Here is a 15354-nt window from a genome sequence, read left to right on the forward strand (position 1 = left end):
CTCCCAAACCGGATAGATCCACCGACTATTCCCCGGTTCGACGGCCAGATCAAACAACGCCTCCACTATCCGCAGCGTGTAGCGGCGAGTTTTCTGTCCACGGCCCACGTCGCCTCTCCGATCCGTGCAGCTCCGAAAAATAACGCAGCCAGTGACCCTTCCTATGCAGATCATAAGTAGTCACGGAGAATATATATCTAGCCGTAGCACAGCTACATGACGTTACATCCGATATAGCTGTCTTCCTTCTTACATACCACCACCACCACCACCACCACCACTACCAAGCCACTCACTGCCTGAAGAGGGTACAATAAATGCCTTATATGTTGAATTAATGAGATAGCAAAACACTATATACTGTAGCTACACGTACGTACGTAACAGCAGCCCGTCACATATACATACACAACAAAGCTCTTCAACAGACCCACACAGCTACAACATGGTCATGTAGGGCCGGGGGTATAAGCTGCAAGTTCAGGGCCGAATCAAAACCCCGGGAACATACGTACGTGTACTAGTGTGGGTAAAGGGTAATGATCAGAGTGCATGTTTTGGAGACATCACGTGTTTTGGGCTGGCTGCAAAGAGTTCTTGGTGGATGGAAGGGGGAACTTGTTTACATTGACGTAGGTAGAGCACGGTGGGATACTTACGATGTATGTATACTTTAGTAAGGAGCATCAATCGTCCACGGGCGTATGTATTGTATCACCAGGACCCCCGTCACACTGCACCGTACTATACTATCAAGTCACATAACACACCCCGCACCACCATCCCCCATCGCCACCGCAACACCCCCATAACATACCTCACATCATTTATTTTTATCACCCCTATCTACCCCTCCCCCCTCCCCCTCCCCTCTCCTCTCAACCGTCTACGCCACCACCTTCCCATCCACCACGTTCACCTTCCCGCCCTCGACCTCCACCGCACCCCCCGGGCTGCTCGCCGTCCTTGCCGTCAGCACCTCAACCCCATCCTCCGTCACCAGCAGCGTGTGCTCAAACTGTGCGCTCATCTTCCCGTCCGTGGTGACAGCCGTCCAGTCGTCGGGCCACGTCGTGTCGCGGTACGTCCCCAGCGAGATCATCGGCTCGATGGTGAAGCACATGCCGGCCTTGGCGGTGCCGACGGCTTTGTTCTTGGCGTAGTGCGGGACGTTGGGGGCGCAGTGGAAGAGTTGGTTTATGCCCTGGTGGGGGGTGTTAGCTGTGTGCGGGGGGAAGGGAGGGGAGGGGGTAATACATGGCCGCAATACGTCTTCACAACGCTACACGCCCTCTTCTTCGCAATCTTCTCGATCAGGTCCCCTGGGGATTTAAACAGCATCCCTGGCTTTACGAGCTTGATCGCCTCGTCGAGGCACTCGCGCGAGGTCTCGACGACGCGCACGGTGTCCTTGTTGGCCAGCGCGGCGTCGCCGACGTAGTATGTTTCGTTGAGGTCGCCGTGGAAGCCGTTGTGGTAGAGGGTGACGTCGATGTTTACGATGTCGCCGTCGGCGAGCGGACGCGAGTCGGGGATGCCGTGGCAAATGACCTCGTTGATGGATGTGCACACGGACTTGGGGAAGTGGTTGTAGTTGAGCGGCGACGGGTAAGACTGTCTATGTGTTAGTAGCAGTAGTAGCCTCTAGTAGCTAGAAGATATATGGCTGGGGGGAAGGGGGGAGGGGGAAGGGTACATCGCGGTCAATACAAGCCTGATGCACAATGGCATCAATCTCATCCGTCGTGACCCCGGGCTTCACGGCGGCAGCCGCAATATCCAGCACCTCCCTCGCCAACCTGCACACTTTGCGCATGCCCTCGCACTCCTCAGCGCTCAGGATAGAGATGGTGCGGTTGCTACGGCCACGTGCATTCTCGCTGCGCGGGATGCCGTCGAGCGCATATTCCGGGCGTTCAATCGTCTTTGGCAGCGGGCGGTCGGGGGTGAGCGGGAAGCGCGCAGACAGCGGATATGTGGCGCGCAGGCCGCCGGTGTATGGGTAGTTTGGGAAGGGGTCGTATGTGCCGCTTACTGGTTGGGAGGGGGCCGCGAGGGGCGTGGGTAAGCGCAGGTCTCGAAGGGTCTGCAGGAAGGTGCGGGTGGAAGGGGGGGAGGAGGAGCTACCTGCAGGGGCTTTCTTGTGGGCGGATTTGTGTGTGGGCTGGTGTGGAGAACGTGCGGGTAGGGGTTAGCAGCGTTCGGGGCAGCAGGTAGCGGGGGAGGAAGAAGAAGGAGGAGGGGGGACGCACCCAGCTGGTTTTGAAGCAGTTTTGTGAGCAGAAGAAGGATTCTTTGCCGAGTTTGAGGCAGTTGGGGCACTGCAGGGTGCCGGCGACGTTTGCGCAGGAGACGCCGATGCACATTTGAGCGGTGGTGGCCATGATGGTATGGGTATGGGATAGTTATATGGTATGGTGGGGGTATTGGTGATGGTGGTATTGGTGATGGTGGTGGTGGTGGTGGTGGTGGTGGTGGTGGTGGTGGTGGTGGTGGTGGTGGTGGTGATGTGCGTGGAGTCAGAGACCTAGGAGGAGTGGGAGAGAGAAGAGAGGCTTAAATGTCATGTCAACGGGAGGGGGATGATGAGTCGATGACCTGCGTGTGCTTGGCAAGGGTCTGTCCGGGTAGACAGAGATACCGATACCGGGAAAAAGCAACCCCGGATTATTTGTAATTCTCCATTTAGAAATAGACTTTGCGTGTGTAGAACGGGCACCGACGCGGAGTATCGAGACATCGAATTAGAGCCCATTATAGTCTCTGGCAGATCGTCCCAAGGTTTTGTAGCCAGGCACCCTGGAGTATTGAAGATTTAATATAGCAGTGGGTAAACAACCTTAGAGGATGAAACTTGAAGAACTCGTATAGCTGCGAGGTTTTAATAGTATCAAAAATGTTGATTAGGTCGCAAATTTATAAGAGACGGAAGAGAGTCGAGTATGATTGAATTAAAAGAAGTAACGAGAGAAGAAGGAGCAGTCTCCTTAATTTATAAAACAAAATTGTATCATCAAGACCAAAATCGTTGTTTTGACACAGTAACAGATAGCAAAGACTGTAAAAACTATTTAATACACCCACGAGAACAAACACAAAGCCGTGTAACTTAGTATGTCTATATCTGCAATTGCAAGTCAACTTCATATTATACAGTTCTCTTGCACAGACCCATGTACCACGATAATGGGTTTCGACATGCAATAAACCCCAATTACCAAACCACCCTCACCAGACACAGCACCAATGACATCACCGCCCCAATCCCACTAGTACTCCCACTCCCACTCCCAATTGATCTCGCCCTGCCCTATCCTGCACTGCACTGCACCTAGGCCCCATCCCAGCTACTCTACTCTACTCACCTCTCCTCAACCCCGGATCATACATTGACATCTAACAACCAGTGTCACTGTACTGTCACGTACACACCGCCCGGATATATCGGGGCACGGTCAAGCTCGACTCATGCCTCAACTCCAAGTCTAGTCGGCATCTCGTCCCGTACCGAGACCCGACTGACGAACTGCTATTTTCTCAACACATGATATGGGGGATACAGTGGTTGTGGTATCAGTGCTAGTACGGAACTTGAAAGGTATTCTTTCGACCAGTATCCAAAGACAAGACAGGTCTTCTCGCGCACATCTTCAACCGGCAAGTTATCGAACGGTCAGGTCATCCAGGATATCGATCGCCATCGGCGTCCCATCCGTCCACCACCCATCATCGCTCCTTCCTGTAGAGAAATTTCAAAACCAAAAACCAAAAACCAGCTCTTCGAGTATCACCCGCCCCGAGTTGTTACCACGGAGTAAACAAGAAAAAAAAAAGAAAAGAACAAAAGGTACTGCAACGGCGGCCCGCTACTACCCCCACCCCCGAAGGCCCGAACCTCGCAGCCCTGGGCAAACACACGGTGTCTCGCCCGACGTCGGCGTCTAAACCGTTAGACCGCTCGCCCTTGTTGATATTGTTTGCAAGGCGATATTTCAACCTTCATGGTGTGTGCCAAGAACCCAAGATGGTGCGGAAGAAACCCTAGCCCTTGGGATTTCAAGACCCCCGCCTATCGTTACATCACCACACCCGTGAAACAAGCCATGCCACCCCCCAAATTAATCCCCACACACACCTTCACACAACCTAATCTCCCTCAGATCGTCCTTAATTGCAGGTATACATACCAAGACGTTTTGTCACCGCGGTAAGCACTTTTTACATACCCAGGATTTAGATAGATACATGTAACTTTGATCAGTTGAGTTCAGCCTCTGCCGAAGAGCCCGCAGCGCAGGGCTGAAGTGAAGAGAGTGGGGTTTTAGGCTTTGTTCCTCGGGATTTGGTTGGGATTTGGGTTTGGGCTATGTAGCTACTTGTAAGGGAGCGAGGGAGAGATATTTTCGGTGGTTATCGTTCTGCTGTGGCTGAGGCCTAGCTAGGGAATGTGTACCTTCTATCGTATCGTATCCTACGTACTTTTAATTTTGGTGCGATATGTAGATACGGGAAGCATACGCGTCAAAGACAGTTTTTTACTCTGGCGGATGCTCAAAGAAAGAAAGCTTCACGGCTTGTACTCAAACATTAGCGACACAAACATTTACGAAGGAACACAAATTAAGTCATTACTCGGAGACACCATGTCTTCAGCTGAAGTAGAGTACAGTATATACGAACATTCCAATTCATCATCATCATCATCATCATCATCATCATCGCCGCAGCCGTAATACCTACCTACCTCCAAGCCAAGCCCAAGCCCCGATATTTAAGCTTCCCTTCCCCACCATCCCATTCGCTCCAGCCACAGCTGCGTCTTACTGGCCCGAGAGCTGAATCTCGATTACCAGACCGTAGTCCGTAGGGCTGAGGGTTTTTTTTCCCTTTCCTCCCTAGTTTTTTTTTTCCTTTTTGACAACTCATGAAGCCTGAAGGGAGGGGAGGGGAGGGGGGGGGGGGGGAGTTTCTTGGCTGGGGAGGGAAAAAAAAAAAACGAAAACGGTGGTCGATACAGATAGATACATACTCTAGTGCTTACTCCTCTCGGGAGAGAGGTTGGATTAGTGTTTGGTTCTGCCTAGATACTCGCCCACGTGTAGGGTACCTAGAAGTGAAAGACGACATGTCGTTGATAGTGATAGGTACATAGATTGAAGGAAGGAATATTCCCCGAATTACGAATTACTTTAGGGTGCAGGCAGAGTGGTGAGTGATATCGGCATACCCACCGGTACGCGCAGCCTCTGAACCCACTGTCACCACGCACGGAGAAGAAGAAGGTTGTTGTTGAACGTTCAACGTCGATGATCTCGAAAACCAGCCTGCCATGCCCTAGACGGGAAGGGGAGCGAGAAGCACAGGCCCTTCAACCACAACATGACAGCCTGCCTGCCTGCCAGCCTGGGGAGGGGGGGAGGGGGGGCTATTCTTAGAAACACAGACAAGACACACACACAGAAAGTCGTCGCAACCCCAACACCCACACCCACTCACACCGCCTCTGTGGTGGTGGTTTGGCGATTGTGTGTGATGCTACTCTACTCTTGGCTGCACTGCCTTTGGCGGAATGGGACCAGGGCGCCTGCCCACCCTTCTTCTTCTTCCCCCAAAGTGAGAAAAGTGGGACGCCTGCAGGAGGAAAAGGGCAGGGATCAGCCATGCGATCCCACCAAACAAAAGTCATCAACGCCAACGCCAGAGAGATACATGGAGAGCAAGAGCAGCAGCAGCAAGCAAGCAGCGAGGCTGAGCATGCCCATGCCCTTCGTTCGTCGTTCTTACAATAATAGGTAATACCTTACTTACCTTGCATACATACTTAACTTGCTTATCCCCTCCCCCGCTTCTGCTTTCTTCTTTCCCATCCATCCATCATCATCCTTTTATATAAGTATTTTACCCATCCTCCCTTCCATCCTCCTTCTTTTTTACTTCCAGATCTCACTTCACACACTCGTAGTAGTTGGTTGATCTTTTTTATTTTATTTTATTTTCTCTTTTCTTGTTTTCCTACCCTAACTGAACCAAAGCAAAAAGAAAAAGAGAAAAAAAAACACCGTTCACAATGGGTAAAGCCGGCCGTTTCGCGTGTATCCTCACGCCCATGCTCTGCACACTGGCCTCGCTGGTGTGCACCGTCCTCGTACTCGTCGGAGGAACAAACAAGTCCTCATCACTCGCCTCTAACCTCTACTTCTTCTCCGTACGCATCTCCCCCCCCATCCAATCCCCCCCCCCCCCCCCTCTCTTCCCCCACTCACCCACCCATACTAACCAACCCCCAGATCGACACCCGCAACCTAACCCTCAGCGAGAACGTCGACCTCCCCACCTCCCTCTTCGACGACGATGTCAAAACCGGCTTCGGCAACCTGACCGCCAAAGACCTCAACCTGGCCGACTTCTACACCTCCTCCCTCTGGAACTACTGCTCCGGCACCATCGACGAGCACAACAGCTGGACCGTCACCGAGTGCGGCAAGCCCAGCGCAACCTACAGCTTCGACCTCATCCAGATCCTCAACGCCAGCATGACCGCCGACGAGCTCGACTTCCCCGACTCCGTGCAGAAGGTCAACAAGGCCGTCGGCGCCGCCTCAAAGGTCATGGCCGCAATGTACGTTCTCGGCCTCATCTCCGGCGTCGTCACCTTCGCCATCGGCTGGTTCGGGCTTCTCTCGCGCTGGGGCAGCTGCGTCACGACGATCCTGGCAGATGTGTCGTTCTTCTTCTTGTTGGTGGGCAGCATCATCTCCACTGCGCTGTACTACACGATGCGCACGGTGTACGATAAGGCGTTCAGCCAGTTCAATCTCGTGGCCGCGACGGGTAACCAGATGTTTACGCTGACGTGGCTGGCCGTGGCGTTTGCGCTTGCTGCGAGCGTGTTCTGGATGTTCTCGACGTGCTGCTGCTCGGGCAAGAGGGACCGCGTGATGAAGACGGACCACGGGAAGACGAAGGGGCCCGGTGGCCACAAGTATGAGAGGGTTGCGGCGCCGTATGTGGGTGGAAGTGGGTCGGCGCTGCCGATGTCGTCGGTGGGGAAGCAGCAGCAGGCGGGTTTTGAGCCGTATAGACATGCGTAGATAGGGAGTGGGCAGGGAGTAATGATTTGAAATGAATGAAATTTTTTTATTTTATTTTGAGTTACGGGCTGGGTGGCTGGTTGGTTAGTTGGTTGGTTGATGCGCGTGGGGGAGGGGGGCTCAAAAAGCTGTGGTTTGAATGAATTGGGTTGGGTTTCTATCTACAACTGGGATGGTGTTTTTATTTTTGTTATTTTCTTAACTTTTTACATGAGATGTTTTTTTTCTCTCGGTGTGAATGATCGGGTTCTTTTTTTCGGGATATCGGTCGGTCGGGTGGGGGAGGGAAAGGGAATATTGGGTCTTTCGCTAAGGTTTTTGATATCAGAGTTCTACTTCTTCTGTCTATTACGACTTTTTTTTTTTTTTTTCTACTAAATAGTAAGATAAAGGCTTCAATACAACTTAGTGCTCTTTACTTAGTACATACCCGCTATCGTTTTTTTCTGTGTGTCTCAGTTATTTTGAAAGCCCGTTTGAGCCCTAGTTTCAGCTTTACTGTTTATCTTTGCTTTTAGTACTTTTACCGCTCACCCGATCATGACAAGAAGAATCTTTCTTTCAGCATGCTATCGGTATCCGTGCGGTGCGGTGCAGTGCGGCTGAGAGGCTGAGGAGGACACGGTGAGAACCGTTCCAGAATAAAGTACATGATGCGTGCGGCAGAGTACATATCTACAAGCACAGTAAGAAATGATTGTGAATAAAGTACCTAGCCCGCAGAGTCAGGCTAAACCGCTTTAGCGAGGGAGCAACAGCATGCGATGTTTTGCAATATGGCATGCACTTTAATTTATCGACGTTCGACGGTTGATACCTGCCTTATGGATGAACCTGGTTTGCAGAAGGAAGTACCTTATCCAATGTGTGGATGGACTGTTTGACGCTGAGAAATATGTGTCAGCGTTACTGTGCTTAAGGCTACAGGGGTGTTGTGCAGATGGTCTTTCAATCACGAGGCGTCACTCGGCCGGGTGGTAGGTTTAGCGGGGTTGGCATGGCAGTACTGAGGCGCCGTCGTTTGGCTCGGACTTACGTGAGGTTCTGTTTGTTATTTTTCTTTGTCAGCACCTGTGGGTTGGACATGCGCAATACATAAGGAGAGTGCAGTTCTTCAGCTTGGTATAAGGAATGAGGGGGCGAGCGATTCAGCTGCTGTTCTGCTCTAGATAGAGATGGGAATGCGATCTAGGTAATCGGCTCGGTTAGTTTTTAAGAAGTGTGGGAGGAGCTATCTTGGAGCCTAGAGATGGGAAAAGATAGAGTGCTTACTACCAGCCCAGTCTTGGATTGCTCAGCCACGTTTGGCTGCGGGTTGGCTTGAACCATGGTATTGACAGTTACACGCTGTGTTCCTGGCGGCTAGAGAGCGGCACGAGTTCTTTCCAATATTGACTCCCGCCCTGACAGGTTTTGCAAGGAGGAACTGCGCGTGCGGGGTCGAGAAATTTATGAGAACTAAACCTCTTTTGATTGACAACCGATCAAGCCAATAAATTTCATGATTCAACCCAATAGATGAGGTGAGAGCACTAACTCAATGCCAGAGACAAATACAACATAGTAACTGCATTGTTTGCAGGTGCATATATCGAGTGTGTGGATAAGAGCGGTGATAGAATGTAAATGTCTTGAACTCGAGAAAATGAATGTGCGGGAGGGGACCACTAATTATCAGTGATCATTGAAACTAACCCAGATCTATGAGAAGAAGCACTATCAATTACCATCACTCACAGGATCAAACAATTAACGGTGTCACTCGCAGCAGTAGACAGTCATCAAGCGATTCCCTACAGCCCTACCACGTAAGAGAAACTCCCCCGTTAACGATATCCCGAGCGAAAACACAAGTGGTCTGCCGTTCAATGTATCTGATGATTGAAAGATGGAAGCGCTATTGGCCAAAAGATGAAAGGATGATCCCAAGATTTCTTTATGTCTCTATCCATATTACCTACGTGTCTTGACATGTGTTATCTTGGAACATCAACGTCATCAAAGCCGCGCCCTTCCACCCAACTGGGACTCTCTGCATAGAATCCAAAAGATCACGGCTAGGATGTGCATGGCATTACAGTCGTTTGCAGAGCTGGGTGATAACTGTTAAAGGCTCTCTTGAGATGGAGAAGAGCATGTGTCAAGGTGTGCAGAATTTCCTCTAGTCTCGTTTCAGGGCCAGGGTAATACCATCAAACTCTAACTTGCCGGGTTAGATATATCTCACAAAGTTAAGTCTGCCGGCTGTTTATCACATTTTGAAACGGCCAATCCTTGACACAGTCTGGGTTTCGAATCAGTATGTATGCTTCAAGGCAGAAATGGGATTCGTTCCTTTATTTCAATTCAATGCAAAAGGCAGGTTTCTGACATGGCTGCAAGGCGGAATGTATTTAATCCAACCACTCTGGACACGGTTCTCTCATTAATAGACGTGCAATTTTAAGTGATGCTCAACCATCTTGACCGGCTCCCATTCAAACACTCGATTATAACTCTCCAAACACTCTCCTTCAAAACCAAACCCCAGACCAATTCGAAACCCACCTCACCCCCCTCGATCCATCGCGAGTGATAATCGATGACGATAAGGGGAGATCTCCCAAGCGCCAAGTATCGATGACGTGAACCGACACCTCTCTGTGCTTGTATGGAGTGGGCAGACGCGGTCACAAAGAACTCACTACCTAACTTGCGAAAAAAATAAAATTGTTATTAATACGGTCGAATTGATTTGATTACATTTCCCCCCATCTCACTCTTTCACTCATTCACATTACCTTTTTTTCCCTCCGGCGCCCCTTGTTCCCCTATGATCACGCTCTTTGTGTTTTGCTCCCCGTACCCCATATTATTAGGTTTTTGAGACAGTACCAACCCACGCCCCGTCTGTGCCGGTCTGTGCAACGTAACACACAGACCCGACGCGACTTCCCAGAGCTCACTGCGAACCTTACCTCCAGCCTTGTAAGCTCCCCACCCCCCCCCCCTCTCAACCATGCTCTGCTCTCCAACTAACAACATCAGTCTCTACCTAACCGCCTCTCGCAATGGGTGTCACCGGCCTGTGGACCATAATCCAACCGTGTGCCCGCCCTATTAAGCTCGAAACACTCGCTAGGAAACGGCTCGCCGTCGACGCCTCCATCTGGATCTACCAGTTCCTCAAAGCTGTCCGTGACCGCGAGGGGAACGCGCTACGCAACTCTCACATCGTCGGCTTCTTCAGGAGGATATGCAAGCTGCTGTTTCATGGGGTGAGACCAGTGTTTGTGTTTGATGGAGGCGCGCCGGCCTTGAAGAGGCAGACTATCGCTGGCAGAAAGTCAAGGAGAGAAGGAAGGAAGGAAGATGCGAGAAGAACTGCGGGGAGAATTCTGGCCTTGCAAGTGCAGAGAGAGGCGGATAGGGAGAATGAGAGGAGGAAGAAGAAGGCCAAGGATAGGGAAGAGGGATGGACAGATGTCACGCAACATGAAGAGGAAGAGGAGGAGGTTATCCCAGAAGATGTAGTCTATGTGGACGAGTTAATGCAAACACCAGAACAAATCAAAAAGAATCGACAGGGAGGGTTTAGAAAGACCGACCCTTACCATTTACCAGATCTAGATACATCAATAGAAAACATGGGCCAGCCAAACGACCCTCGAATCATGTCGACGGAAGAGCTCGAAGAATACGCACGCCAATTTCGAGGCGGGGAGGAAATGAGTCTCTACGATTTCTCCAAGATTGATTTTGACTCGCCCTTCTTCTGCTCACTACCTCCAGCTGATCGCTACAATATCCTTAATGCTGCCAGACTCAGATCACGTCTACGGATGGGTCTATCGAAAGAACAGTTGGATGCAATGTTTCCCAACCGCCTTGACTTCTCAAAGTTCCAGATCGAGAGAGTTACGGAAAGGAATGAGCTGACACAGCGTCTCATGAACCTTAACGGTGCCAATGACGTGAACACACTCGACATCAGCCGAGTCGCTGGTGAACGAGGGAGGGAATACGTCCTTGTACGCAACGATGGGGTAGAAGGCGGTTGGGCTCTAGGGGTAGTCGGCCAGAAGGGGGATAGAGAGGGTGAGCAGGCTAGACCAATTGTGGTAGACACCACAGAGAAGCTTGAGGAAGACGATCCCATGGATGACGATGAGGATGATTTTGAGGACGTTCCAATTGAAGGGCTGAACAGACTGCCCAAAATACATGTGGGATGGGACAAGGAGGAAGGATCTGAGGAGGAAAGAGATGAAGCTTTCAATCCATTCGAAGATCCGGAGGCACAGATGCTTCGGCGGGCGATATATGAGAGCCGAAAAGAAGCTTTTGGCAGCGGTAACTCCCGCTCAAAAATTCTTGGAAAGGGCAAAAGCCCAGCTACTATATCACATAACCCGAACCCATTATTTCTGGGTGGAGATGAGGAAGAGGATGATGATGATTATTACAGCAACCCACTGTTCGCTCAGAAGCATACCTCAAATACTCTTAGCGATGAAGAGGAAGAGTATGAAGGACAATACCCACATGACGACGAAGTTCTCCAAGAAGCAATACGGATGTCACTCGCAGTGCCAGGTTCGAGTTCAAGCTCACATCATATAAGTAATGATGACTTTTCAACCAACGATATTTTCATCGGCCGAGACCTCAGTGATATCGCTGAGGAAGAGGAAGAGGAGGAAGAGGAGGAGGAAGAGGAGGAGGAGGACGATGACGACGACGACGACGACGATTCAATGGTTGGCAAAGGCAAGGGCATAGCAGTGGAGAGGCGATACATTCGAAGGGAGCTGGTCCCGATCCTGCCAAAACCCGATGGTGATGATGATCTCCAGAGAGCGCTGGAAGAATCAAGGCGTATGCAGAATATGAAGCCAAGTGATTCTGGGTATAATAAACCAGGACAGGGTAGCGGAGCCTCTACTACTTTTACTGCTACTAGCTCAATGGCTCCGGCGCCGACCCTTTCGAACCCCTTTGGGGGGTTACTCCCATTCGAGTCGTTGGATTTGAGTAAAAGCAAAAGTCTCTTGACCAAGAAGAAGGAACCAGAGAAAGAAGGGCCTAATTCGGATGAGCCGAAATTAAAACAGAAGGAGAAAGAGTGTGGACGAGAGAATCCGGATGAACCATCGCTTCCGCTCCCGCCATGGTTCGTCGGTGAGACAAAGGACCTCAAAGAAGAGATGCAGAAAGCGAATCGCGAGAAGGAGGAATACATCCGCGAGAAAAGGCTAGATGACGAGAGAATCAAGATGGAAAGGGAGGAGAGGCAAAGGCAAGAAACGGAAGCGCTTGAAAAGCAAAGAGAGGATGCAGTTTTGGTCGAAAGCTCAGACGAGGATGATGTGATGGTGTTGGACTTTCCTACAAATGGGAAGAGTAAGATGAGTGATATAGCTGATAAAGCTCGAGCTGTACCCCCAAAGGCTATTCCTGAGAAGGCCACTTCACGGAAAGGCGGGGAATCTGCTGTAGGTAGCGGCGCTAATCAAGGCAGTGATGCGGAATTGGGATGGGAAGATAGTGACCACGAAGAGGCTACGGCGAAGCAATCAGCCACTTCAACTCATGGTGTGGCCCATCCAAATGCTTCAATGGCACCAGGGGACACGCCTCCACCTCCAGACCTCGAAGAGCCGGATTTCCGCGATGTCACACCTCCTTTCGAGGACGAAGAAGGCGTCTACTCAGACCCCGAAGAAGACGCAGAGCTCTTCCAATCCCTCGCCGCCGAGACCGAAGAACACGCCCGGTTTACCGCTGAGCTGAACAACAAGTCGCAGGAACAGGTCCGCGAGGAATACGAGCGCGAGCTCAAATCACTGCGTGCACAGCAAGCCAAAGACCGCCGTGATGCCGACGAAGTCACCCAAGTCATGATTCAGGAATGCCAGCAACTTCTTAAACTTTTTGGAATACCCTACATTACTGCGCCCATGGAAGCTGAAGCGCAGTGCGCCGAGCTCGTGAATCTCGGGCTTGTGGATGGGATTGTGACGGATGATTCAGATACATTTCTGTTTGGTGGTACAAGAGTGTATAAAAACATGTTCAACCAGGCCAAGTTTGTGGAGTGCTACCTTGCAAGTGATCTCGAGAAGGAGTTTAGTCTAGATAGAAGAAACCTCATCCGGATTGCACACCTGCTCGGGAGCGACTACACGGAAGGACTGCCCAGTGTTGGCCCGGTCACGGCACTGGAGTTGCTGGTTGAGTTTTCTGGTGAGGACGGCCTGGTGAAGTTTCGAGACTGGTGGACTTCAGTCCAGCAAGGTACCTCTAAGCCTACAGACGACGCAAAAAACAAATTCAAGAAGAAATTCGTAAGTCCCATCTCTTAACAAACACAGCAAGGAATAATCCTAACGATCCGTAGCGCAAAAACGCCACCAAGATCTTCCTCCCACCTTCATTCCCCGCGCCCGAGGTGGACGAAGCCTACCTGAACCCCGAAGTCGACAAGGACCCCTCACCCTTCGAGTGGGGTGTGCCCGATCTTGAGGGGCTCCGCGACTTCCTTATGGCTACCATCGGCTGGTCGCAAGAGCGCACCGACGAGGTCCTCGTCCCTGTAATCCGCGACATGAACCGGAAGCAGGTAGAGGGCACGCAGAGCAACATCACACAGTTCTTTGACGGCAGCACCGGCGCCGGCGCATTCGCCCCCAGAAAGAGGGCGGAAAATAAGAGTAAGCGGCTGGAGAGCGCTATGCTGAGTCTGCATGAGCAGGCGGTGCGGAAGCGGAAAGGACAGGATGAAGGAGAGGGTAGCGAGGACGACAACGGCGACGAGGATGAGGTGGTGGAGCCGAAGCCGAAGCGGCAGAAGAGGGCGAAGCCGAAAGCGAAGCCGAAGGCGAAAAGAAAGAATATGGCGGACGAGGACGAGGATGGGTATCGGGATGACGATGAGGGAGGGGTGGTGGAAAACGCGCCGAAGAGACGGCGGAGAGCAGCGAAGATTTAGGGGCGTGTTGTACCTGTTGGCAGAATGTTGTTATAGAAGTATATTATAATTTTTTGTGTTCTCATGTTTCTGGTTTATGTGAGCCACAAAGGTCGTGTTCTGTTCCCGCCTAGGTGGCCGCCCTGTCAGGATATTATTTGGATAGTACGCGCGCATCATTCAGGTGGCATTGGTTATTACGAGTTGATCCGAACCGGAATTCAGATAGCTAAGATTATAATTTAAATATTGTGCTCATCATGTATCAAGATCCAGAAATACTAGCACCGTCGCTCGGAGCGAGTGATATCCCGTGACGGGCTATATTTTCTTTTTTTTTGTTTAATTCATTAATTGCATATGACGGGCTATATGTGCTCTAGTACTGTCTCTTCTAGGTATCTGTATCCGTCCCTGGGCGGAGTGTATGGGTCATGAAGTTTTTGGTACTTCTCAACTAAGTATCTCGCCTCGATTCTTATACAGATCCCGATGTTTGGATCGAATAGTTTTTGTAACAACTATACACTTGCATAGGGCCAAAACTATCGCGACATGGCACAGACAATAGACACAAGTAACTTTAGTACTGTCGCTGAAATATAACCTTTATATTGGTAAATGTTCCACAAGCTGCATCTTGACCTCACATGCATATGTAGCCAGACATTGATTGGACAAGAAACAAGCTCCAAGACTTTCCCCCCGGCCCAGATCAAACTCTCCCCAGATCGAACACTCCTGAAATAAAATGACCGCTAGTTCCCAAACCCGCCTTCGATCCTCCGCGAGAAGAAATGTAAAAGGATACTACCCCCTAAACCCTGCAAAACTAGGTGTCAACATATATATATGTACATGTAGAGTAGCAATACTGTCTAAATAGGACAAAAGGTGTACTAACTAGACTCCACATACGGGGCAGGTAACACCATCGGGAAGATCCAAATCCACGCCACAAACTCCGCAGGGTTTCATTATAGGCGCTGGTAGGCTGGTATAAATCTTTGGGGTTATGGTGGGTAAGAAGGATGTAGGTACTCTAATATAGTACTAGTGATGAATGAGGATCAGGAGGGTATGGTTGATAGTGAATACGGCGGCCAGTGGATACCGCTTATACAGATATGGTGGCCGAGGCTTTTTTTTTTTTGGGGGGGGGGGGGCAGTAATAACCGCTCGTCTTTGTTATCTCAGCAGGCAAGAACCTGAGAAAAACAAGAACTTGGGCCATGCATGGATGTTGCGCCATGTCTCAAAAGCAGAGAGTATCGTACTTTAGAGTAGAGTATGTAGATGAGTCCCATCAGGTTA

The 15354-nt window shown here is 50.6% G+C and overlaps 3 protein-coding genes across 3 annotated transcripts; 2 read left to right on the top strand and 1 right to left on the bottom strand.

The window, feature by feature from the left end:
* Nucleotides 1-886: 886 nt before the first annotated feature.
* On the bottom strand, nt 887-2384 carry LAJ45_09857 (uncharacterized protein; the record flags this gene model as incomplete). Its single annotated transcript, XM_046119396.1, has 5 exons — nt 887-1204; nt 1258-1614; nt 1697-2034; nt 2128-2164; nt 2253-2384. 5 exons carry the CDS (start codon nt 2382-2384, stop codon nt 887-889), a joined length of 1182 nt encoding a protein of 393 aa, XP_045967471.1.
* A 3683-nt stretch (nt 2385-6067) lies between these two features.
* Nucleotides 6068-7091, top strand: LAJ45_09858 (uncharacterized protein; the record flags this gene model as incomplete). Its single annotated transcript, XM_046119397.1, has 2 exons — nt 6068-6205; nt 6288-7091. 2 exons carry the CDS (start codon nt 6068-6070, stop codon nt 7089-7091), a joined length of 942 nt encoding a protein of 313 aa, XP_045967472.1.
* Nucleotides 7092-10141: 3050 nt separating this feature from the next.
* On the top strand, nt 10142-14061 carry LAJ45_09859 (uncharacterized protein; the record flags this gene model as incomplete). Its single annotated transcript, XM_046119398.1, has 2 exons — nt 10142-13417; nt 13471-14061. 2 exons carry the CDS (start codon nt 10142-10144, stop codon nt 14059-14061), a joined length of 3867 nt encoding a protein of 1288 aa, XP_045967473.1.
* Between the last annotated feature and the right edge of the window lie 1293 nt (nt 14062-15354).

The sequence above is a fragment of the Morchella importuna genome, assembly GCF_003444635.1.
Source record: "Morchella importuna strain M04M26 chromosome Unknown Morimp01GS039, whole genome shotgun sequence".
Taxonomy (NCBI): domain Eukaryota; kingdom Fungi; phylum Ascomycota; class Pezizomycetes; order Pezizales; family Morchellaceae; genus Morchella; species Morchella importuna.